Here is a 23,541-nt window from a genome sequence, read left to right on the forward strand (position 1 = left end):
CGCAATTGGCTGCTGCGTTCGCCCACAAATATACAGTCAATTCACTTTACAGTGTGTTCTGTGAAGCACTTTGGGACGTCCTCCCGACATGAAAAGCGCTATATCAAATGCAAGGATTAGGTAAAGGACAGCAGCAGAGGCTAGACTCAAAACAGTTTGGGATTCTGACACAATAGCCAATAAAAACAAAGGGTTTCTCTTTCTGTCTGAGAAATGAACGATTTTCTTCCCTTATATCTCCCCTTATTGATGGCAGGATCTGCTACTAGAATTAACTATAATAATTGAAGTGCACTTAAACCTGCAAGGATTTGGGGTTTACAAAGATTATAAAGAACAACAACAACAAGATTCCATTTATAGAGCGCCTTTCACGTCGGGAGGATGTCCCAAGGCGCTGGACAGTTGGGTCAGGACCCGAGCAGGGGGGAAATGGTTAGGGTGAGGGGAGGGAAGGGAGGGGGCGAGGAGGAGGGAAATGGTCAGGGTGAGGGGAGGGAGGGAGCGAGGAGGAGAATGTACAGTATGGAAACAGGCTACTCTGCCCAACCAGTCTGTGCCCATGTTTATAATCCACACGAGTCTTCACCCACTCCTTACTCCATCCCACACTCTCTATTCCACTCTCCTTCATGTGAAAGTCTAACTTCCTCTTGAATGCATCTACACTTTGTTTCAACCACTGCTTCAGGTAATGAGTTACACAATCTCCATATCCTCTGCATGAAGTAGTTCCTCCAAAATTCTCTTTCTGATCCCTTAGTCACTATCTTATATTTGTGTTCCTTGGTTAAGAACTCCCCAACCAGTGTAAACAGCCTATATATGTTAAATCTATCAAAGCCTTTTATAATTTTAAGCACTTCTGTAAGGTTCCCCTGCAAATTGCACTTCTCTAGCGAAAAAAAGCCTTACTCATCCATTCTATCCTGGTAGCATATAATCTATCCTGATAGCATTGAAGAAGGTAGACTCATACAAAATTCCAGAAGTTTCAACCTTTTAAAGACCTACAGTCTTTAACTGAACCAAAATTCACATTTGGAGGATGTCTCAAAGAGCTTCACAAGATTTACTGTAAAAATGTATTTTGCAAGCAAACAGTGGTGGAGGTACTGCCATCAAGATTTCCATTCACAGGCTTTGCCGATGCTCCAGTGCAGTATTGGGTGGGGGACATCTATTTTGTCAAACTGTCTCTCTTTCGGATCAGATGTTAAACCAAAGGGATGTCCTATCTGTCCGTGGACAACAATATTACATTTGTATAGCACTTTTCACATCAGGAGGATGTCCCAATGTTAAAGATCCCATGATGATTATTTGTGAGCCAAATTGAGGAAGAAGGGGAAGTGTGAACAAATATTCAAAATAAGGACATTTAAAACAAATAGAAAGTGGAAGATAAATATTTTTAGTAAATGGATGAGAGGTGTGTGGAACTGACCACCAGGTAGTGGAACAAGGAACTACTGTACTAAAGGTTTCAGAAAGGAAGTGGACCATCTATGGTGAGGCCTGCTACCTCGTCTTAGTAGGTGAGAGCATTGTATCTTAAAATCGTATAGAATTGTGAAAAATTCTTCAATTCAGACTTAATTTGGAAACTCAGTTCACTTTTTAAGAACCGCAGAGAATGGCTTCCTGAATTGAGGCTGAAATGAATCATTTTGCACCATTCAGCCCAAATTGTAAAGACCAAATGGAATTTTGGACCACAAACATCTACCTTTGACTAAAATTGTTATTGCAGTGTATTTTATTGCTCTTTCTGTGGTCTTTTCAGCTGCAAGAGGGCTGGAAATATCAATAACCACCGCAATGAATTCAGGGAAGTCCTTGCCTGAGAAACGGAGCAGCGACAATGAGAGAGCCTATGCTTCCACTGGCACAAGACAGCCGCCTCGAATCCTCGTGGTGGATGTTACACCTCCCTTTTGGTCAGACATTTGCACTTGCATCTGTGAAGCCCTGGAAAATTTCTTTGCGTTGGCTTGCAGTTTGGGAGGACCGCCTCGGCTCCCACTGCTCAGTTTGTATGTGGTCCATAATCAGCAAGAATGCCTTCTTCCTTTTGTGGTATGTTACACTCAGCTGTGCATCTGGGTTTTGTTTCACTACCTGTCTTGAATGTGACTGAAAACTTCAACATTGAGGGAATTCAAATGTATGAATATTTATTCATTTAACTGTAATGCTGCTGTTCTGCAATGGGGGAGGAAGATTTACCTGGAGGATTGTTGAGCAGGATGCTCGGAGAAACTCCCTTCTCATTTCCAATCCTGTCACATGATCTTTAGTAACATAATAATATTCCTTGCATTTGATAGAGCACGTTATCATGTCTTCAAGACGTCTCAAACCGCTTCACAGAATATACTGTAAAGTGAATTGACTGTATATTTTGTGGGCGAAACACGGCAGCTATTTGTGCACAGCAGTGTCCCACAAACAGTCGTGGATTGAGTGACCAGATCATTCTTTTTTTGATGGGATTATTACCCCCGGAAATGCAATCCGCCAATCGACTAACAACCGGGTTCCTACTTACACAGTCGTGAATTGAGTGACCAAATTATTATTTATTTTTAATGTTAATCTGAACAGTACAGATGTGATGGCCCCTTGATTTAACATCTCATCTAAAAGACAGAGGTCTCCGACAAAATACTCTGACAATACAGCACTCCCTCCCCCTCCCCGCAATACTGCACTGGAACATCAGGCGAGACTTTGAGTTAAGTCTTTTCAGTCTTTTGTAGCTGATTCCCAAACATTGTGCTGCCATCTTTGAATTTTCGACACCAATGGAGATTTGAGATCTTGAAGGCCTCAATTGAGACATGGTGACAGGACATTGACCACGTGAATATCCTCTTACAGTTGCACTCAAATGCCAGCCTTGATATTGCCCAAGGAATTTTCTTCCCTCCTTTCCAATAGGGAGTTACAAAGCCACACACCTCCAGATATGTTTCCTCCCCTCCATTATACACAGCATTCATTATAGTTAAATAAGCTGTTTTTGTGAATTTCAGTTCCTTATGTTACAGTTTGGGTTGATAGGGAAGAAAGGGAGATGCTGAGTGTTTGTGTGTGTGTTGGGGGGGAGGTGGGGAGCACAGTGTGTAAGATGCTAAATGGGAATGAGAAAGTAAACCCAGAACAACAACCAAGTATTTACCTTTATGTATTTGGGAGGACATCTTAAAGCACTTCGAATTGCTGACTAGGTGAGATATGTGAAGTCCTGCAGCGTAGTGTTTAGCGCGCTCACCTTGCAAGTGAGAATACCCGGGTTCGATTCCCAGGCAGGGCGAAACCGTAGGTAAATTTCCTTACTCCACATGCCTCTGTTTACCCAGCAGTAAGTAGGAACCTAGGTTAGTCGATTGACAGATCAATTTCCAGCAGTAATAATCCCTTAAAATAATTTGATCACTCAATCCAGCTTCAGATAAACCCAGACAGCAGGACAAAATAGTACATGTTGAAGTATGAAAAGGAGAGAGCAGTTCACCAGCCTGTTGTCTTGCCTAGGGTGGGGACAGGGGTAGAGGGTAGTGTGCTGTTGGGGCAGGGGTAAAGCAGAGGTGGAACCTCAAGAGGAGAAAACAAACAAAAAAATTGCATAGGACATTTTAATTGTATTGTTTCTGTACACTGTAGTTAAGTTGTGCTTTCTCAAACATTGTTCTCTTCTGGAACAGCAAGTGAAAGGGAACTTTCCCAGGCTCCACTCCTGTGTCACTGAGCTAAGATCCATGCCAAAAGAGGGCTGTTTACGCCAAAAGCCAGACTCTCTAAAACACGCCGTAGAGGATGGTCTCCTGCAGTTTAAGCAGTACATGAGGCATTTGACGGTGGGAGGATCTCTCAACAACTGTTCAGTGGAGGTGAGCCATTCAGATTTAAAAATGATGTTATTGAAACAGAAGCTCCGAAATTCATCTCGTCTCAGCCTGTGAGAATGTTTTGTAGTCAAATTTCAGATAATAATAATAATCCTTGCTTTGGATATAGCGCCTTATCACATCGTTGAGATGTCTCAAAGCGCTTCACGGAATATATCGTAAATTGAACTCACTGCGTTTTTTGTGTGTGAAATTAGGCAGCTAATCTGGGATTGAGTGACCACATTATAATTTTTGGGGGTGGGGGGGGGGACAGGATTATTACGCTCTGTTAGCGATCCGCCGATCGACTAACAACACTCATTTTCAAATCCCTCCCCCTCCCCTTTTTCAAGTCCCACCTGAAAACCTCTTCCGCCCCCACCCCGGGTTCAGAGTTGGGCTCTCAACACTCTGAGATGGAGGTTGCTATATAAGTGCAAGTTGTTGTTGTTCCTACTTACTGCTAGGTAAACGAAGGCATCTGGAGTATTTTGGAAGCTGTGTTGAGTAAGGATAGTTGCCTAAGGTTTTGACCTGCCCGGGAATTCAGATGACACAGAATTACGAGGAAAAGATCACTTTTGTTGAGTTCATATGCTATCCCACCTTGGTGTCTTGATCCATGAGCCAGCAAGTCCAATGGCGGCATAGGTTAGCTTGACGTTCAACCATTTTGATAATGTTGATATGGAGTCCTGTAGAGTATTGGTTAGAGCACTGGCCTCGCAAGAGAGGAAGTGGGAGGACCCATGTTTGATCCCCAGGCATGGCGAAACCTTAGGGAAGGTTTCTTACTCTACACTCCTCTGTTTACCTAGCAGTAGCTAAGAACCCGGTTGGCAGATTTCTTTACGGGGGTAATGATCCCTCTTTTTAAAAAAATATTTGTACACTCAATCTAAGAATGTTTGTAGAACACTGCTGTGCGCAATTGGCTGCCGAGTTTCACCAACAAAATATGCAGTTAATTCACAATATATTCTGTGAAACACTTTGAGATGTCTCAACGATGTGATATGGCACAATATCAGCTGCATGGATTATTATTATTATGTTGGGGGTTGGTGAGGGGGTGGAGGAACCAAATGTTAACATTGTTTAGCAGCAGGCCTGAAATTCGATCCTAGTTGTAGTCTTAACACGTCTTAAAATGTAAGATTGCACAAAATTGTGCTACTAAATTCTGTCTAAATTTTGGGAGCTGGTTTTCCTCATTTCTCAACAAGAACATCTTCCAAATTAAGACTAAATCTGAGGATTTTCCACAATTTCAAGACAATAATTTTAACATTAACATTAAAATTTTGTCAATTCTAAAATAATCTTACAGGTTAAACCGCATTTCGGGCCAAATGTTTTAATTATTACAGGTCATATATTACATTGTTATATGTACAACAATGCCTTTACAACAACAACTTGCATTTATATAGCGCTGCTCCCAGAGCACTTAGCACAAAGCCGAGCCAGGGCAAGTGGTGATATAATAACTTTTAATTACAATAGCTTGCTGTGTATTATCTATAGGTTTATAAAGATTATTCACAAAACAAATCAGCATTTAAGTTATAAAGACCATTTTGGCTTAAAATTTATCACCATACAGAATTGTGAAAAATCCTGAAATGTAAGATCGGCGTTGAGGTCTGTAGCGTATTGGTTAGAGAACACGCCACGCAAGTGAGAGGGCCTGGGTTTGATTCCCGGGCAGAGCGAAATGTTAGTCCTTACTCCACACACCTCTGTTTACCTAGTAGTAAGTAGGAACCTGATTGTTAGTCGATTGGATTGCTTTTCCGTGGGGTAATAATCCATTAAAAAAAACAAAGGATTATTATTATTTTGGAAAAGACCAAAATTCTACTTAATTTGGAAGCTGCTTTGCTGCAGTTAATGTTTTATGCAGTGGAAACCAGTCTTCAAATTAAAACCGCATCGAAATTTCCAAACATCTGTACAATCTTCCATTTTAAGACGATGATTTTAAAAGCAATGGTCTGCCTCTCAAACTTCTGCCAAAGTGCCAGGCTCTAGTCTGTCATCAACATTGCCCTGGAGCACTGCAGCATTGCCTGGCTCAGGTAACACTCACTGCCTCAACTCAATCTCAAGCACCTAAAGCAAAGTACACGGGGAAGAAAATTCCAAGGAAGAAAGTAAACATTTTACAATTTCATCATCTTACAGGAAAGCAACAACAACAACAAAATTACATTTGTTTAGCGCCTTTCACGTCAGGAGGATATCCAAAGGCACTGGCAATCAGTGTTTCGGACCCGAACTGGGGCTCGGGATCGTCTAGGGTGGGGGAAGGAGGGTGATCAAAGGCACAGTCGAAGAGGGGTGGTGTGGTCATGAAGCCTGGTGTGGGAGAGGACACAGGCTGCAGAGTTCTAGATGAACTGCAGTCTATGGAGGGAGGAGTTGGGGAGGCCGACAAGCAGGAGTTTGGATAGTCAAGCCTGGATGGTCAAGCCTGGATGTTATGAATGCGTGTATGAGGGTTTCAGCAGCAGTGTGGATCAAGGCACGGATGTGGGGTAGAAAGCATAGTTGAGGGTCAAACAAGACGCCAAACAAGACGTCAAACAAGTTTCCGGAATGCCTTATCAAGGTGGTGTGTGCAACCATGGATGGTGATGCTGTCAGAGCCTGAGGTGTGGAGGCGCTGACAGGAGCCAATCAGGAGGGCCTCAGTCTTGTTGACATTCAACTGAAGAAAGTTTGCTCTCATCCAGGACTTGATATCTGACAGACATTCTGTTAGGACAGCAGTGGTCCCTGGAGTCAAGGATGGAGGCAGAGAGATAGCTTTGGATGTCATCTACATACATGTGGAAGTTGACCCCATTTCTGCGGATGACGTCAGCAAGAGGGAACATATAGGTATTGAAGAGGAGGGGACCAAGGACAGAGCCCTGAGGCACGCCATACGAGACAGTGCAGGGCCTAGAGGAGAAGCCATTTGTGGAGGTGAAGTGGAGACGGTGTGAGAGATACAATCTGAACCATTCAAGGACAGAACCATGAAGGTTGAGGTGAGAGGAGAGGTGGTGGAAGAAGATAGAGTGATCAACGCTGTCAAAAGCAGTAGAGAGGTCAAGGAGGACGAGGAAGCAGAGGGAGCCCTGGTCGCAGATGGACAAAATGTCATTTTCATTGTGACCAGAGCTGTTTCTGTGCTGTGGGCGGCACGGAAGCCCGATTGGAAGTGTTGGTGAAGGGCGTGGTGGGAGAGTAAGGAGGGAAGCTGGGAAGGAACGACTCATTCCAGCACCTTGTAGAGGAAAGGGAGGTTGGATATGGGGCGGTAATTTAAGAGTAGGAATGATCACCAAGGTAGCTGACCAGGCTCTCAAGGCAGGGTAGAGGAGAACAGCAAAGATAATCTCCAATTTTAGAAAGATTAATTATGAAGAAAGACTTGATAGACTAGGACTCTTCACCCTTGGAAATAGTATGTGCAAGAGCTGTTAAGTAAGATATGTGGGATTGATAAAGTAAATGCAGAACGTTCAAAAAATTAAGACAAACCAGGCACAGTTTCCAGATCATGGAGAGTGGCTTTGGGGTGTTGGACAATTTAATGCTGGAATTGCAAAGTTCACACAGTGATATGAACGCCACAAGTGATGCCCCACCACCACCATCACCCCCATACACACACACACACACACACACACAAACTACAAGCTCCTCTGCCAGCTCCATTTTTCGAAGCTATTCTCACAACTAGGCCCAAGCAAGGAACTTCAAGCAAGGAGAAAAAGCATTTCTGGGCCAAGCAGAGTGAGAATTTGGCTGCTTCTCAGCAGATCCAGCCCAGAGAATAACTCATAAACCGCACTCTCTAGGCCTGCAATATAAAAACAAAGTCACTTGTTGAAGAAAAATAGTGCAATATAGTTAGATTGGGGTTTGGGGATGGGAGGAGAGAGATCCTGACATCTAGTAGTCATTGAGTGTTGACCAATGTTGACGATTGTTCATTGTTGACTATTAACCACTGTTTAATGTGAATCTTCAATTTTTTTAATCTTACACTAAATACCGCAAATTGTGGCATTAAATTATTGAACTCAGCAAATTTCACCCTAGCCTGTAAGTTTTTCATACCCCATGGTTTATCTTCTGTCAATTCAGATTACCGTACTGACCAGTCAACCAGGAAAACGAGTGGTGAAGGAGCTGGAGTCAGGGCTGAATGAAACAGACATGGTTAGCCTCAGGCGGTTGCAGGTCCTCCAGATCTCGAAGTGTAATCCAATGGAATTGATGGACATGGAGTCAAGCACAGCCCTCAGCAGCGAAGACAATAATCCTGAAGGTCTGTGTTTACTATAATCTGTTACCCATAGACTCTTATTATATTTATTTTAGTACAAGGGATGTTTCCTTTCTATTTGCCTTGCCTTGAGTATTGCATCTTTCCCCCCACCCACTTCCACCTTGTTCATTTATAACAATATATTTAACTCTCTTTTTTTGGAAAGAAGGAAGGAATCTGTAATGTTTGTGTTACTGTCTGTTTATTTATGACCATTGCATTGGGTAATGTAGCAGAAATGATTCGCGCATCCCGCCCCCTTACCCCCTCTAAGCTTGATCACATTGCACATTCTGATTTATGTGTAAAAAAAAGGTCCTGAAGCGAGTTGTTTAAAGGCATTTGTTCTGGATTTGTTTTCTTTGGACTGAAAATGAAAGGTCAGTCTCTTTATGGGAAAGCCACAGTCTATAACTCAAGAAATATTTTTAAGTGCTTGAGAATGTGTCTAAGTAACTAAAATGAGTTGCCATTCCTGGACATCTTTTCCCCCTCTTTCTCTCTTACCTTTTCCCTCCCCTTGATTACCATCGCTGCTTATCACAACACTGCATTCAAGTCAACAGTCAGTCAACTACAACCTTCCCACACCTGAAATGCATTATGTGTTAAGATCATTGTCTGAAAGTTTAAGGTCATGCAGAATTTTAGAAGTTTTAAATTTAGTTGTAATTTGACAGCTGTTTTATTCGGTGTTCTTTCTATATATGAAAAAAACTGCTTCCAAATTAAGACTAGACTTCAGAATTTTTCCAATACTCTGTACAGGCTTAAAATTTTACACTGATTGTTTTAAAGCTGAAACCATGTGTGTTTGGGTCAAACGTACGGTGAGATATTACACTGGTTGTCCTAGTTGTGTGAATTGCCTCAGTGTTGCAGAATAGCTGAATGGTTAGTGTTGCTGGACCGTGATATGGAATATGTGCAACAAAACATCTTGGTTGTATTAAGATGCATTAATTAATACATCAGGAAATAGTTGCGTACATTATATACAGTCCTGTGAAAAACCCTTGCGTTGTTACAAAGACACCCCCTGTTATTAAGTTCCAGATTGCAATGGGAAAGACGCGCAGCCAAAAGGGCACCAATCTGTAAATTAACTAACTGCTTTCTATCCGCTTTGCGTCATCTTTCCCTTGCTGATTTTAGCAGCACTGCATTGTACTCTTGAGGTATTGTTGGATCATTTTTTCGGGGATAATAATCCCTTCAAAAAATCAATAATAATTTGGTCACTCAATCCAGGATTGTTTGTTGGACACTGCTGTGTGCAATTGGCTGCAGCGTTTCGCCCACAAAATATACACACAGTCAATTAACTGTATATTCTTTGAAGCGCTTTGAGATGTCTCGAAGATGTGATAAGGTGCTATATCAAATCCAAGGGTTATTATTATTAATCATAATCCTTGTTTTGACACACTATCTATAATGTTGAAATGTCACAAAGCGCTTCACAGGGATTTACAGTACTGCCAAGGGTAATGATTCTGTAGTTTGTATGTAAATGAGGCAGCCAATTTATGCACAGCAAGATCCCACAAATTGCCCTGAGATGAATGAGTGATTTCTCTGGAGGATTGTTGGCTAGGACACCGGTAGAAACTCCCTTTTTTTTTACAATAATGTTGCATGATGTTTAACATCTGTCTGGGCAAAGGGGACCTCTGTTTAATATTTCATCTGAAGGACAGCATGTCTGACAATGCAGTGCTCCCCCAGAACTTACTGGAGTGTCAGCCTGAACAGTGAGTTCAGTCCTTATGTGAGACTTGAATCTACAATTTTCTGACCTAGTGAGAAATGCTTGGCCCTCATGCTGACATCATCATGGAGGCCTTGACCCACTAGGCTTTTAAGGACATCATTATTTTGAATAGATGAGGGTCACTAAGAAATATGAGCTGAAATAGGAAAGCGTAAGATCTACCTGTAAAAGCAATTTGCATTTACATTGTGCATTTTATGCAGGATAACATCACAAAGTTTCTTACAAAAACAATGGGGATCAGTCAACAGAGAGAAGAGGAGGGAGAGGTCAAGAATGTTGGCCAAAGGCATGGCAAGTAAATTCTTTAGAGGTTTTTGAAGGCAAAGGAATTTTGAGGAGAGTGCCAGAAAGCAAGGCATAATGAGTGAATGCATAATCAATTGCCTATGGTGGGCCAGAGGGAACAGGTAATACGTGAGAGCCAGAAGAGCACTTGAATTACGAGATGAGTTAAGTCTGAATTATGCAACCAGCACTGAAACACAGGAGTCTGGGTAGCACCAGGTTCAAAGGTATTGCTGTCCAACCCAACAATAATAATCCTTGCATTTAATTTAAAAATCAGTGCCTTTGGACGTCCTTCCGACATGAAAGGCACTATGCAGATGAAATTTTGTATTGTATTTAGCACCTTATGTTATCTCACGGTTTCATAGTTATCATCAAAGTAAACATCTCCAAAGTTTTATGTCCCAACTTTTTTTAACAAATGAGTGTGTCCAGTTTGTGTATGTACTTCCCAGTGTCTGTCTTGAAATTGCCCTTACATACCTGAACCAGTGCCTTGTCCTGCTGCACTGGCCGACCTAAAGGTACTTATCTGAGTTTATTTTCTCTATGCTTGCCAGGAAGTGAGTAATTTTCCCCAATAAATAAGCATACTAACTTTTATTTCCTTCTGCCAGTTGGGATAAGGTTTGCGAGGTGATATCTGGTTTAGAAAGGAACTTGTGTGTGATTCTCTATGATTTGCTTATAGGGCTAAGTACTTTATTGCCCAGTACTTTTCAAACTATTTTTTTACTATGAAAACTTGGCAGCAGTCAACAATTAACACAACAGGCAAGCAACAAGAAGGCAACTTCTGGCACAGAAAAAACAGCGAACTTGAGAATCTGAATAAACTGCCAAGACTTATCACTTGTTCCAAAATATTATAAATAATAAAAACTCCCTAATCCCATTCCTCGTCACCTATCAGGAAACTTGTGATTTAGTGTTGGTTACTTTTGATGTTCTTTTCAAAGGAAAGTTTTTCCTTATTTACAACTTAATGTGGTATTTGCTGCCTGGTAACTGGAAGTGCATCAGTCCAACCCGTAAGAAACTTCTCTGTGCAAGTGGATCTCATTGGAACTGTTCTGAATAGCACCTTTCCAGTTTCCGTCAGGACTCGCTATTCATATTTCAGGCCTGCTATTTAATGAATCCAGTTAGCAAACACCTAACAACAACTTGCACTAATATAGTGTTTTTCACAATAACAACAAAATTACATTTGTATAGCGCCTTTCATGTTGGGAGGATGTCTCAAAGCGCTGAACAATCAGAGTTCAGACCCGAGCTGGGGGGTTGCGATTGGGTGATCGAAAGCACGGTCAAAGAGAAGGGTCTTGAGATGGGTCTTGAAGAAGGCAAGGGAGGGGGTGAGGCAGAGGGACTGCTGGATGGAGTTCCGGAGGATGAGGGCAGAGTGGGTGAAGACAGGTCCACCAATGGTGAGGCGGGCAAGACGGGGGATGTGAAGCAGGCCAGAGCCCGCTGAGCGGAGGGAGCGAGCAGGATGGTAGGGCGTTAGGAGGTCACAGAGGTAGGGGGAGCAAGACCATGAAGGGCTTTGAAGGTGAGGACCAGGATCTTGAACTGTATCCTCTGTGTGATGGGAAGCCAGTGGAGTCGGGCGATAGCATCTCAAAACATTTTGACGTAGGTTTTCTTTTGCACAGAATGCTCCATCCTCGGGACAGACATTGATCTTCAGAATGTTGAGAACATCACTGTCAGTCCTTAACAAGTCCACGTCCCAAACTTGCAAGCTTTGTGTGATGTGTTCATTTGTCGATACCTACCTTCCAGACTTGCACATCACAAGATTGGTTGCGATGAAGAAGGCCTTCAGACCATTTCATCTCATTCCTTCCAGAATACCTACCCTGTTGCCTTCCCAGCACAGAATCAACTGTCCTGACCTCAAGCACTCTTCCTTTCAACCTGTTAGTCATTAATCACCCTCTGGGTAAATAAAAAGCTTCAGGTGTCTGTCATAAGAATGAGATAAATAATGGCTAATTGGAAGTGGTGTTCCTTCCTCCCCCCCCTTTATTGGAACTCCCTGTATAAGGCTCATACATGGCAGTGCCTTCTGGAGAGGAGGAGTTAAAGTAGGAGAAATACAAAACAATTTTTTCATAGAACCTCATTAGAAAGCCAAGTGAAATTTCATCGTATGTGTCTGGACTGGATTCAACCCTGAATGAAGTGTTAAACAAAACACTAATACTTTGTAGCATACAATCTACCTGGAACGTATTGGCTTTGTGGTGCTTTATAATTCCAAAAGTGATTACCACTGTTCTATTGACAGGTTTCTGATCACCTCAATCTGTAGAATTTTGTGCCGAAGGTTGGTTCAAGTCTCACAGTTCAGGTTGGTTCCCGTGCACCAAAGGGAATGTTGTATTATTGGAGTAGCTGTTCTTCAAATGATATATTAACCTGGGGTCTGTCTGTTCTTCAGGTGGATGTTGAAAATCTTTTAATGCTATTGGAAAAGAGAAAGTGTCTTGGCCAACAATTCTCCAGATAAATTGGTCATTCACCTCATGGTAATGTGTGGGACATTGATGTGTTTGCCTTAAAAACAGTCATAACAACTTGGATTTATATAGCGTCCTGAACGTGGGAAGTCACTCAGAGTGCTTAACACTTGTCACTAAACTTGTCAGTAATCACTTTAAGATCTTTAATTGCTGCAAAAGTGCAAATTCTTTCTCGCTTAACAGAGATTTAATGCACACAATTTCTTTTCTGCACAGAGTGCTCCATCCTGGGGACAGACATTGATCTCCAGAAGATTGAGAACGACACTATCAGTCTGGAGAGTTTTTTCAAGGGCTGGTTACACAACCACGGGACAGATAGGGAGCATCTCCATTTACTACTTCCAGCAGGGCGTCTCTCAAATTCTACACAAAAGAGTAAGTTTGCGCGCATTGGTGTGACCACACCTGGAATACTGTGTGTAGTTCTGGTTGCCACATTACAAAAAGGACACTGCAGCTTTGAGAGAATACAAAAGAAGGGAACCAGAATGATTGAAGGGATGGAGGGACTGGAATATGAGGAGTAGTAAACTGGGCATATTCATGCTGGAAAAGAGAAGGTTGAGTGGTAATATGATAGCGTTTTTAACATCCACCTGAACAGGCACAGTTGTACCTCACTTTAACATCTTATCTGAAGGTTGTAAACTGAAGGTTTTGTTATAATGGATAAGGTGGTGCATAATTATAATTATTGATTCTACAGCACTAGCCGGACATCATGTCTTGTGCGTTTAAGTCCCAACCTGGGGCTATAATATATGAGTGCTACCAGCTAAGCTAACACCTGAACTTACTTCACAGAGGTTGTTTGAAAAGTAGCAAAGTTGTTTAAACAAAATCTGATTTGCGAGTCTTTGGTTCTGAACTGTAGCCTGCCTGAAATGTGATGTCCAAGAACGACTCATCAGTCCTGCCCTGCTTCCAGGAACAACTGACTTTGTGGGGAAAACTGAGGGCCTCAGAGATTGTCAGAACCCAAATAAAGCAGTGAACCCGGGATTGCTGCAGCACAAGCTTCAAGTTGTTAAGTACGTACTCTTCTGTCTAGACACAGGGTCTAATTTAATAATGATAATATTAATCATCCTTGCATTTGATACAGCGCCTTATTACATCTTCAAGATGTCTCAAAGAGCTTCACAGAATATACTGTAAAGTGAATTGACTGTACATTTTGTGGGCGAAATGCAGCAGCCAAATGCACAAAGCAGTGTCGCACAAACAATCGTGGATTGAATGACCAAATTATTATTCCTTTAAATTTTATTTAATAAGTGAATATTACCCTCGTAAAAGCAATCCGCCAATCTACTAACAACAGTGTTCCTACTTATTGCTAGATAAACAGAGGTGTGTTGAGTAAGGAAACTTGCCCAACATTTTGTCATGCCTGGGAATCGAACCTCGGTCTCCTGCTTGCAAGACGAGTGCTCTAACTACTACGCTACAGGACTCCACAGCTCAGGAATTTACAAGATTTCTTAACAGATTGTTTCATTCGAAATGTGCCATTATCAAATTATTATCTTTCTAAAACATTGAATGTGCTTTGAAGTATGATAATTGAATACCTTTTCAGCACATTTAGTTGAAGCAATTCAATAATTACTTTTCTTATTACAAAATCTGTTAGGAAATATTACAAAATAAACCTCACTGTGTAATGCGTGTTAAAGTGTCTGAGCACATCAGTGTTCAGGGGCTTTAGGATAACAAGGTGTCTGCAGTGTGCAACAAGGAACAATGTGAAAATGTTCACATGGTGTTTATATGGAATAACAAATGATCTGCGATGTCCAAGGCAGAAACATCAATGTTTTCAGAGGATTTATGCACAGGATAACAAATGGCCTGGAATGTGTTACAAAACCGAAACTCAATCCAGTCCAGAGTTCTTGGCTGATTTACAGAAGACACAATCTGCCATGTGTTAAAAGATATCAACACATCAAGGTGATCAGATGGTTTATATGCAGGATAACATGTTTTTCACATAGGGATTGTTAGCCTAAATCTTCCAGGAGCTGAGTTCAAGGTTACAGCAAAGAATGCATTGGGTTAGCTAACTCCAGTGGAGGAGTTGATATATGGGGAGTGGGGGTGAATCGAGCACCAGCACAGACACAATGGGGGGGAAAACATGGCAACCAGGATTAGAGTAGAAAGCTCCGTGGGGGAGCAACCGCCAGTCCAGTCACAATGGGAGAAAGAGTCCTGCAGAGCATTGGTTAGATCACTTGCCTCGCAAGCGAGAGGACCCTGTTTCAATTCCTGGGCAGGGCGAAACCTTAGACAAGTTTCCTTACTCCAACGCCTGTTTATCTAGCAGTAAGTAGGAACCTGGTTGTTAGTCAATTGGTGGATCGCTTTCTGGGGGTAATAATCCCTTCAAAAAATTAATAATTTGGTCACTCAATCCACAAGTGTTTGTAGGACACTGCTGTGTGCAATTGGCTGCCGCATTTTTCCAACAAAATATACAGTCAATTCACTGAATAGAGCTCTTCATGTTCTGTAATTGTCTATTCTATGATTTTTATTCCATAATTTTCTCTTCTATGATTTTTATCTTTTTTTTGGTTCTGCTCATTGATTGTTCTAACGACAATGTATACCTCCTGATTTACAGAGCTCTGAAGTCTGATGGGGTCTGTGAATCAGTATTTTATGGACTCCCCCTTGTAATTAGACCCACAAACTGCTGGAAGCTGGACTGGGATGAACTGGAGACAAACCATCATAACTTCCATGCACTCTGCCACACACTGGAGGTGGGTGAACGTAAAAACCACAGTAAAAAAAAATAGATTCAATATGATAATTATTATCAAAGAAATACCTTTTTCCCATCAATAGTTATCCACTGTTTTTCAATGTGAACAACCCTACCCCCTCCCTCGCCCTGACTTCACCACTAAGGTCAAGGCCAAAGATTTCAGGTCGTGCATTGTTTCTGACGATTGCAGAGAGCGGCGTTTCATCGCCTGTTCAGATTGAGTTCACAAGATAATAATAATCCTTTCATTTGATATAATGCCTTATCACGTCATTGAGATGTCTCAAAGTGCTTCACAGAACATACTGGAAAGTGAATTGATTGTACATTTTGTTGGTGAAACGCGGCAGCCAATTGTGCAAAGCAGTGTCCCACAAACAGTTTTGGGTTGGGTGACCACTTTTTTTTTTTGGAGGGATTATTATCCCCGGAATGCAATCCGCCAATCAACCAGCAACCGGATTCTTACTTACTAATAGAGGTAAACAGAGGCGTGTGGACTAAGGACTTGCCTAAGGTTTTGTCTCATCCAGGAAGTGAACCCAGGTCCTCTCGCTTGCAAGGCGAGCTCGCTAACCACTATGCTATGGGACTCCACATCCCCTACTCCACAGAACTAAAGACTCCACAGATCACATAAGAGGTTAGGATGAAGAAGCCCTTTGACCCAAATTATTTCATCCTTCCTGAATAACCACCTACCCTTCCTCCTATTCCAACATCGAGCTGTTTCTTAAGCTGGTCTCAAGCAAGGCTTTCTGATCAGCCATTTCTCTGCCAATGGAACAATGGCAGTAGTGGGAGCAAAGATGACAGCTACCAGTGGCTTTCCACCAAACTCGTGTGCTGAACTTGGTGGGCTTGAAGGGAAATATTCACACCCAGATATAGTTGATAATTATTAAGTAATTTGTTTTTGATCAGCCAGGTGTCTGACACATGTGCAAACCCATCGCCATGTATCTAAACCAAACAGAGAATTCATGCATCCCACCTGCACATGGAAATTCCAGAAACAGTTTAAATGAAATGCGCACTCTCTCTCTGGAGGGATGCATCCTGCTTACTTAATTACAGAGAGTATTAGGCGCAGGTTGGAAAGAGCCAAGGCTTGGGGACCCCAGAGTTTTTGAAATTGTGATCAGAAACAACAAATGGGAGCACGGACATATTCAGGCCTAACCATTGTGCTGGAGGTAGTGGGAGTGGGAGGGAGTTGGAGATAGAGGAGGTTATATTCGTTTGTTAGTAAAGAAGTTTGGATCATAATTTTCTGCCAGTTGATAGTTATCATCAGCAATAATTATACAATTAAATCTTGTACTATTCACCTCATTCACTGTTCCTTAATTACTTGTCCAATTCCCTTTAAAATGTTGCTAGGGTCTTAGCCTTTGTACCTAACTTGCAGTAAGTAAACATGAAACAAAGAGCTTTTTTTAAAAAAAGAGTGAACGGGAGAGGAACATTATAGGTCTGTTGGTTCCTCCCACTGAAGCTCTATACTCTAATTCCAATTCCATGCTCTTTCCATATGGGAATGAGTAGATAGTCTCTTTGGAAGAAGTGAGGCTCTACTGAAGGAAATGGGATTAATTTGGTCACTCAATCCATGATGGTTGTGGGACACTGCTGTGCACAATTGGCTGCCGCTTTTCTCCCACAAAATATACAGTCAATTCATTTTATAGTATCGTTTGTGAAGCGCTTTGGGATGTCTCAATGACGTGATAAGGTGCTATATCAAATGTAAGGATTATTATTATAATTGTTACACTACACAGTCATTAATGTACTCTGTATTCTAAGAATTAATTATGAACAATTTTGAACACAGTTAATTCTCTTTTTCCCAGACCTAGGCATCCAATTAAGCTCTTTAAAGGGCTCTGCTTCAAACTGACTCGTATTCGCTTTTTGGTTGCATAGGCGTGAACATGAGGAGTTAATTACCTCCGGTTGTGAGGTGGCGTTTTTGCTGGCAACCCAGAGGGAGCTGAGTGGCAAAACATCTCCTCACAGCTGTAATTTTTATGGTGTTAATCAGCAGATGTGCAAATGGAAACTATCAAGGCCACACTTTCTTAGGTTCAGCAATACTACTCAAAGGCTCTGCTCCTTGCTCATGACCAGGAGACACGACCTGCAATAATAATCCTTGCATTTGATTTGGCACTTCATCAAGTTGAAACATCACAAAACACTTTACATATTTCATCTGCTAAATAACCCAGTGAAATTGACAGCTGTGCGGATATGTTTTTCTACTCCGAACTCACAGGTCTGCCAGCATCGTCACTTCAGTAGCTGGAGTTAATTGGCTCTTCATGTTAATGCTGAGATGTGGGCTGCACTAAAACAGAACCCTTGTTGAAAGAAGCAAAGAACTTGAATTATTACGTTAGTTTATCATGGTGAAACAATTCAAAGTGATTCATAGAAAGTATTGTATTTGTAGGCATTAAAGTAGCCATTTTGTGAATAGCAATAAAACAGCCATAAAGTGAATGATTAACTTTTTCTGGAGAATTGTTGGCTGGACAACAAGAGAAACTACCTTCTCTTTTCCAATATTTCAAACGTTTAACATCCACCTGAAGAGGCAGGAGGGTCCTCGATTTAAAGTTTCACCCTTCATATTGCAGCAATACCCCTCCACCCCCCACCGGACTTGGACTGTCAGCCTAGACTGTGATCCTAATTCCTTAGGTGAAGTTTATACCCACAACCTTAAGCAAAAGGACCTGGGTTTGATTCCAGGGCAGGGCGAAATGTTAGGCAAGTTTCCTTACTCCACACACCTCTGTTAACCTAGCAGTAACCAGAAAGCCGGTTGTTAGTTGATTGTCGGATTGCTTTCCTGGGGGTAATAATCCCTTAAAAAAATGTGGTCACTCAATCCACGACTGTTTGTAGGACACTGCTGTGCGCAGTTGGCTGCCATGTTTCATCCACAAAATATACAATCTATTCACTTTACAGTATATTCTGTGAAGTACTTTGAGACATCTCAAAGACGTGATAAGGTGCAATATCAAATGCAAGGATTATTATTATAACTAAAGATCTTTGATCTTGGAGTGAACTCTGAAATACCAATTTCTAGCCACGAGGGGGAGAATTTGCTTTACATCTCTAATTTACTGAGGACCTCTTGTGGCAGAAATCATTCAAAGCAGCATTGCAACACAGGAAAGAGATTCTTTATTAGAACAAGTTAACACTTGAAAAATATCAAGGTCTGAAAGTTCATCTGGTGTTAGCCTGTGAGCCAACTTTTTTATACCTCAACCTTTCTGGCTGCTCTATTCACCTTAATATCTCTTGGCCTCAACCCTTGACTCCAGGACCACTGCTGTCCTGACAAAATGTCTGTCAGACATCAAGTCCTGGATGAGAGGTAACTTTCTACAGTTGAAAGTCAACAAGTCCGAGGCTCTCCTGATTGGCTCACCTCAGCGCCTCCTCACCTCAGGAACTATCACCATCCATGGTTGCACACTCCACCTTACGAAACCAGTCCGGAACCTTGGCATCTTGTTTGACCCTCAACTATCCTTTCCACCACACATCCGTGCCATGACCCACTCTGCCTTCTCCTATCATCGCCCGGCTCCCCTACTGTCTCACACGGCAGGCTGCCAAAACCCTCATACATGCATTCATAACATCCACACATGACTATTGCAAACTCCCTGCTTGTCAGCCTCCCCAACTTCTCCCTCCATAGACTTCAGATCATCCAGAACTCTGCAGCCCGTGTCCTCTCCTGCATCAGGCTCCGTGACCCTATCACCCCCATCCTCGCCCGACTCCACTGGCTTCCCATCACACAGTGGATACAGTTCAAGATCCTAGTCCTCACCTTCAAAGCCCTCCATGGCCTTGCTCTATGTTGTTGTTGTTGCCAGATCTACTGGCTTTTTGTCTCCTGGGTGCACTACCCTCAAGATCCCCTATGTGAAAGCTGCTATGCAAGTTGTCAACGGGATGGTCTTAGTTTAACATCTATCGGCAAGTGCCCTACAAAATAGCATCACTACAGTCTACTGTAAATCCTGTGAAGCGCTTTTGAAATGTTTTGATGACATGAGAAAAGTAATATATCACATTTAAAGATTATGGAGTCCTGTAGCTCAGTGGTTAGAGCATTGGCTCGCAAGCGAGAGACCTGGGTTGGATTCTTGGGAGGGCGAAACGTTGGGTAAGTTTTCTTGCTCCACACGCCTGTTTACCTAGCAGTAAGCAGGAACCTGGTTGTTTGTCGATTGTCTGATCATTTTTTTGAGGGTAATAATCCATCAAGAAAATAATTGATCACTCAATCCATGACTGTTTGTGAGACATTGCTGTGCGCAATTGGCTACAGCGTTTCTCCCACAAAATAGTCAATTTACTTTACAGTATATTCTGTGAGGTGCTTTGAGGTGCTTCAAAGATGTGATAAGGGGCTATATCAGATGCAACAATTATTATCTCATGTGAAGAACGAAACCCCTGACATCACTGCGCTCCCCAGCACTGCACTGGAACATCAGCCTGGTCTGTGAATTCTAACCACAAGATCACATGAGAGATTCGGATTAAGAAAGAAAGCCCTTTGCTCCATTTGATCTTATCCTTCCACACTACCATGCTGTGTCTTCCAATTACAGCATTGAGCAGCTTTTCAAATGAGTCCCACGTACTGAAGTGGGGTTTGAATCCACAACAAAACAACAATAATAATAATCCTCGTGATAGAAATTACGCCTTATCAAATCGTTGAGACATCTCAAAGCGCTTCACAGAATATATTATAAAGTGCATTGACTGTATTCTCTTTGCAAAACGCAGGGGTCAATTGTGCATAGCAATTCTTCACAACAGTCATGGATTGAGAACAAACAACAACAAATTGCATTTATATAGCGCCTTTCAAGCCGGACATCCCACCACACTGACAACCTTCTGATCTAGATGCAAAACTGAGTCATACTGATACAATGATAATTGGTAAACATCACTCTCGTTGATTGCTCTATCTGAAAAGTTGTTTTTTCATTTGCTAGAAAAGAAGCTTCATGCTTTTAGCTCGTTCTGAGCCACAGGTCACAGGATCCAATTGTACTGTCCACGTCTACTCTTACTACATCTTACTGCCCTCCAGCACACTGACACTTCTGGTCAAGCCTATTGCTGTCCGTGAGCTACTTTTACCATGCGAGCTTCCCTACAGGTCAGAAGCACCACCTGAGACAGCACTGAGCAAAGTGGAGGTGAGTGAGTGGCTGCAGAGGAATCAACATTCTAACCACCTACTGTGTTAAGATAGTTTATCTAACCTCCCTTGTAATACATTTATGTGATTACTATCTTCCTTGGGGGGTGGGATATAAGTGGGGTCTCTTTGGAGCTGAACTGGCTCCATGGTGACATGCTTGGTAATGGAGTATTGGAATCGAGCCAGCCCTCTGTGGTGGTCTTGATAGTCTGCGCCAGGTGGGTATGCAGTATTTCAGGGCACAGCTGATAACAGCATAGCTCATCATCAGGATCTAGAATTTATGTGATTATCTAAAATATTTGTAGGATATCCTGGATGGATTAGAGGTGGAGCCCACATATAACCCACTGGCTGTGAAAAGCAACCTTTACAAGTACCTGCGAGGGACTTTAGCCAGAACGCCTTATCGTCCACAGTGCAAGCAAGTTCAGCGCAAGGAGCATCACCCTGCCGAACATCCCAAGACACAGGTATTTATAACAACAAACTCACAGAATCCTGAAATGTTTATAGTATAGGCGGAGGCATTGTGTCTGTGCTGGTGCCTCCTCCCCGCAGGAACTATCTATTCTAACCCCGTTCCTGTGCTCTTTCTCCATTGTCAATTGCTGGTCCTATCTCGCCCAAGATAACTCTAATCCCATTTTCCTGCTCTTTCTATCATGACTGTGCTGGTGCTAGTCCCGCACCCCACACACACTGGAACTCCTCTACTCTTAATTTTAAGTGTCAGCTTGGCTCAGTTTGTTTAAGCACCTTGGAGCCTAAGAATTTGTAGCTTCAAGCACCACATCGGGACTTTGAACTCAGTCCAGGCTGACTCTCCAGTACATTGCTGGGGTAGTGCTCCATTATCAGAGGGTCCGTCCTTCTGAACTATCTCTAACATTGGGGATCAGCTTTGTCCCTGTTCTCTCCAATACCTCCAACATTGGGCAGATCGAAAGTACGTCCCCAGGATGTTTGTTCTCCATTGATGACTAAGAACAGGTGTTTCCTAGATACATGCAAGAGGTCACATCCTAACCACAATTGGCCAAGTAAATATGATTTAAATATTGGCAAACCACAAGCTGGTGATCTTGAGCTCACAGAACATTGCTGGGAGAGCGCTGCATTGTCAGAGGTGCCATCCTTCAGATGAGGCATTAAGTTCCTGTCTATTTAGATGGACATTGACAATTCTATTCTCTATTCAAAAAGAGAAGGAGGTTTCTCCCAGTATCCAGGTCCTGGCTGACCCCAGATAAAATTGGTCATTCGCTTCATATGTGTTTGAGGAGGTCTTACTGTGCTCATTATGGCCACAGTCACTACAGTTAACTACACTTCCCTGTGAAGATCTTTGAGGTGTTTGAGGTGTTTTGACAATATAAGCATTGCCTCAAATGCAAAGATTATCATATTCAATAACAACTTGCATTTATATAGCACCACAGAGAGCTTGACAGTAGAAGATCACAGTGGATATACTGGACACAACCAGTATCAAATACCGGACACTTATTTTATAGTATAAAATAATCTGTGCATTTAATATAGTGCCTTCATCAGACCATCTCGAAGATTGCATACAGAACGCATTTTGTCAAATGGAAGATTTGTTTTTGTTAATACTTTTCTTTCATTTTTCTTTCACCTCCAGCAACATTTCAGGCAGTACCAGAGTAAAATGAAAGCCACCGTGGCTCCTCTCCCAATGATTCGCCACTCCACAAACCAAGCCAAGAGTTTCAGGCCTGCTCTTCCTATGAATAGCTGCTCATACAGTATGTCCTTGCTCTCAGACGATGATGAGTTTCTCTCAGGCCTGTGATCAGCTCTTGCCATGTTTTCCCGGGGGGTGGGTGGAAAGGTGGGGGGGTGCTGTTTAGAAATAGACATTCCAGAAGAAAAACTCTGCCAAGGTATCAGAACATAAAAGTAAAGTGAGTATAGCACCCGTCTGAAGCTTTCATTCTGTCTCCTGAGTCTTAGCTGCTTCCATCTGTGTTTGTCGTTGCTAATTGTAGGCCACAGATCTATGTTGCTTGGGTCAGTGCCTTTCAATCTTAGCAACTGCCTTTCTTAACCACTCGTGGTGAACTTTGTTAGTTCGGAAATTGAATCTTATCTTATGCCACCCTGAATGTGAAAGCTTTATCACAACCTGTCACAACAGGAAGTGTAGCACTACATTCACAGCAGGTGCATCGAGTGGAACTCTCTCCATTGTTTGAGACTACAGTAACATTGAAGGAGAAAATACCTGTACCTTGTGTAGGGCCACTATCTGCATTGGATATGGCATAATCTAATTGGTCCCACAGTGGATAGTCTCCTTCCCTCGTCACAGGACAACTTGTAAGCAGTCCTGTATTTGTAGCACAGTCTAATTGCGGTTAAATTAGGGAATGATTTCTAAATACCACATTAATCTATCTACCAGATATCTGAAATTACACCTCATCCCAGTCTGCAAGAATGTTTTGTCATAAAATTTAAGACATCAAGGAAGTGTAGGAAAAAAATTCTTAAAAATCTAAATTTGAAATCTGGTTTCTTTTCTTTTTTTTAAAAGCCACAGGAAACCAGATTCCAAATTGAGCCTGGATTTCAGAATTTTCAACAATTCTGCCCCATCTTAAATATTGAGAGAAAAATAGTGTCACAGGCTATGACCAGGTGGAATTTT

At 42.1% G+C, this 23,541-nt stretch overlaps 1 protein-coding gene across 1 annotated transcript; it reads left to right on the forward strand.

The window, feature by feature from the left end:
- Positions 1–1,821: 1,821 nt before the first annotated feature.
- LOC103187267 (meiosis 1 associated protein) lies at positions 1,822–22,683 on the forward strand. Its single transcript, XM_042343371.1, has 9 exons — positions 1,822–2,079; positions 3,711–3,896; positions 8,040–8,223; positions 13,036–13,215; positions 13,697–13,853; positions 15,455–15,596; positions 20,653–20,859; positions 21,173–21,337; positions 22,513–22,683. Exons 1-9 carry the CDS (start codon positions 1,822–1,824, stop codon positions 22,681–22,683), a joined length of 1,650 nt encoding a protein of 549 aa, XP_042199305.1.
- The last annotated feature ends 858 nt before the right edge of the window (positions 22,684–23,541 follow it).

Source organism: Callorhinchus milii, unplaced genomic scaffold, assembly GCF_018977255.1.
Source record: "Callorhinchus milii isolate IMCB2004 unplaced genomic scaffold, IMCB_Cmil_1.0 Scaffold1, whole genome shotgun sequence".
Taxonomy (NCBI): domain Eukaryota; kingdom Metazoa; phylum Chordata; class Chondrichthyes; order Chimaeriformes; family Callorhinchidae; genus Callorhinchus; species Callorhinchus milii.

Coding starts and splice junctions, on each gene's coding strand:
- LOC103187267 (XM_042343371.1), top strand. CDS start 1,822: ATGAATTCAGGGAAGTCCTTGCCTGAGAAACGGAGCAGCGACAATGAG. Junction 3,897..8,039: donor TCAACAACTGTTCAGTGGAG/GTGAGCCATTCA, acceptor CTGTCAATTCAG/ATTACCGTACTGACCAGTCA. Junction 13,216..13,696: donor GAGTAAGTTTGCGCGCATTG/GTGTGACCACAC, acceptor TCTGAACTGTAG/CCTGCCTGAAATGTGATGTC.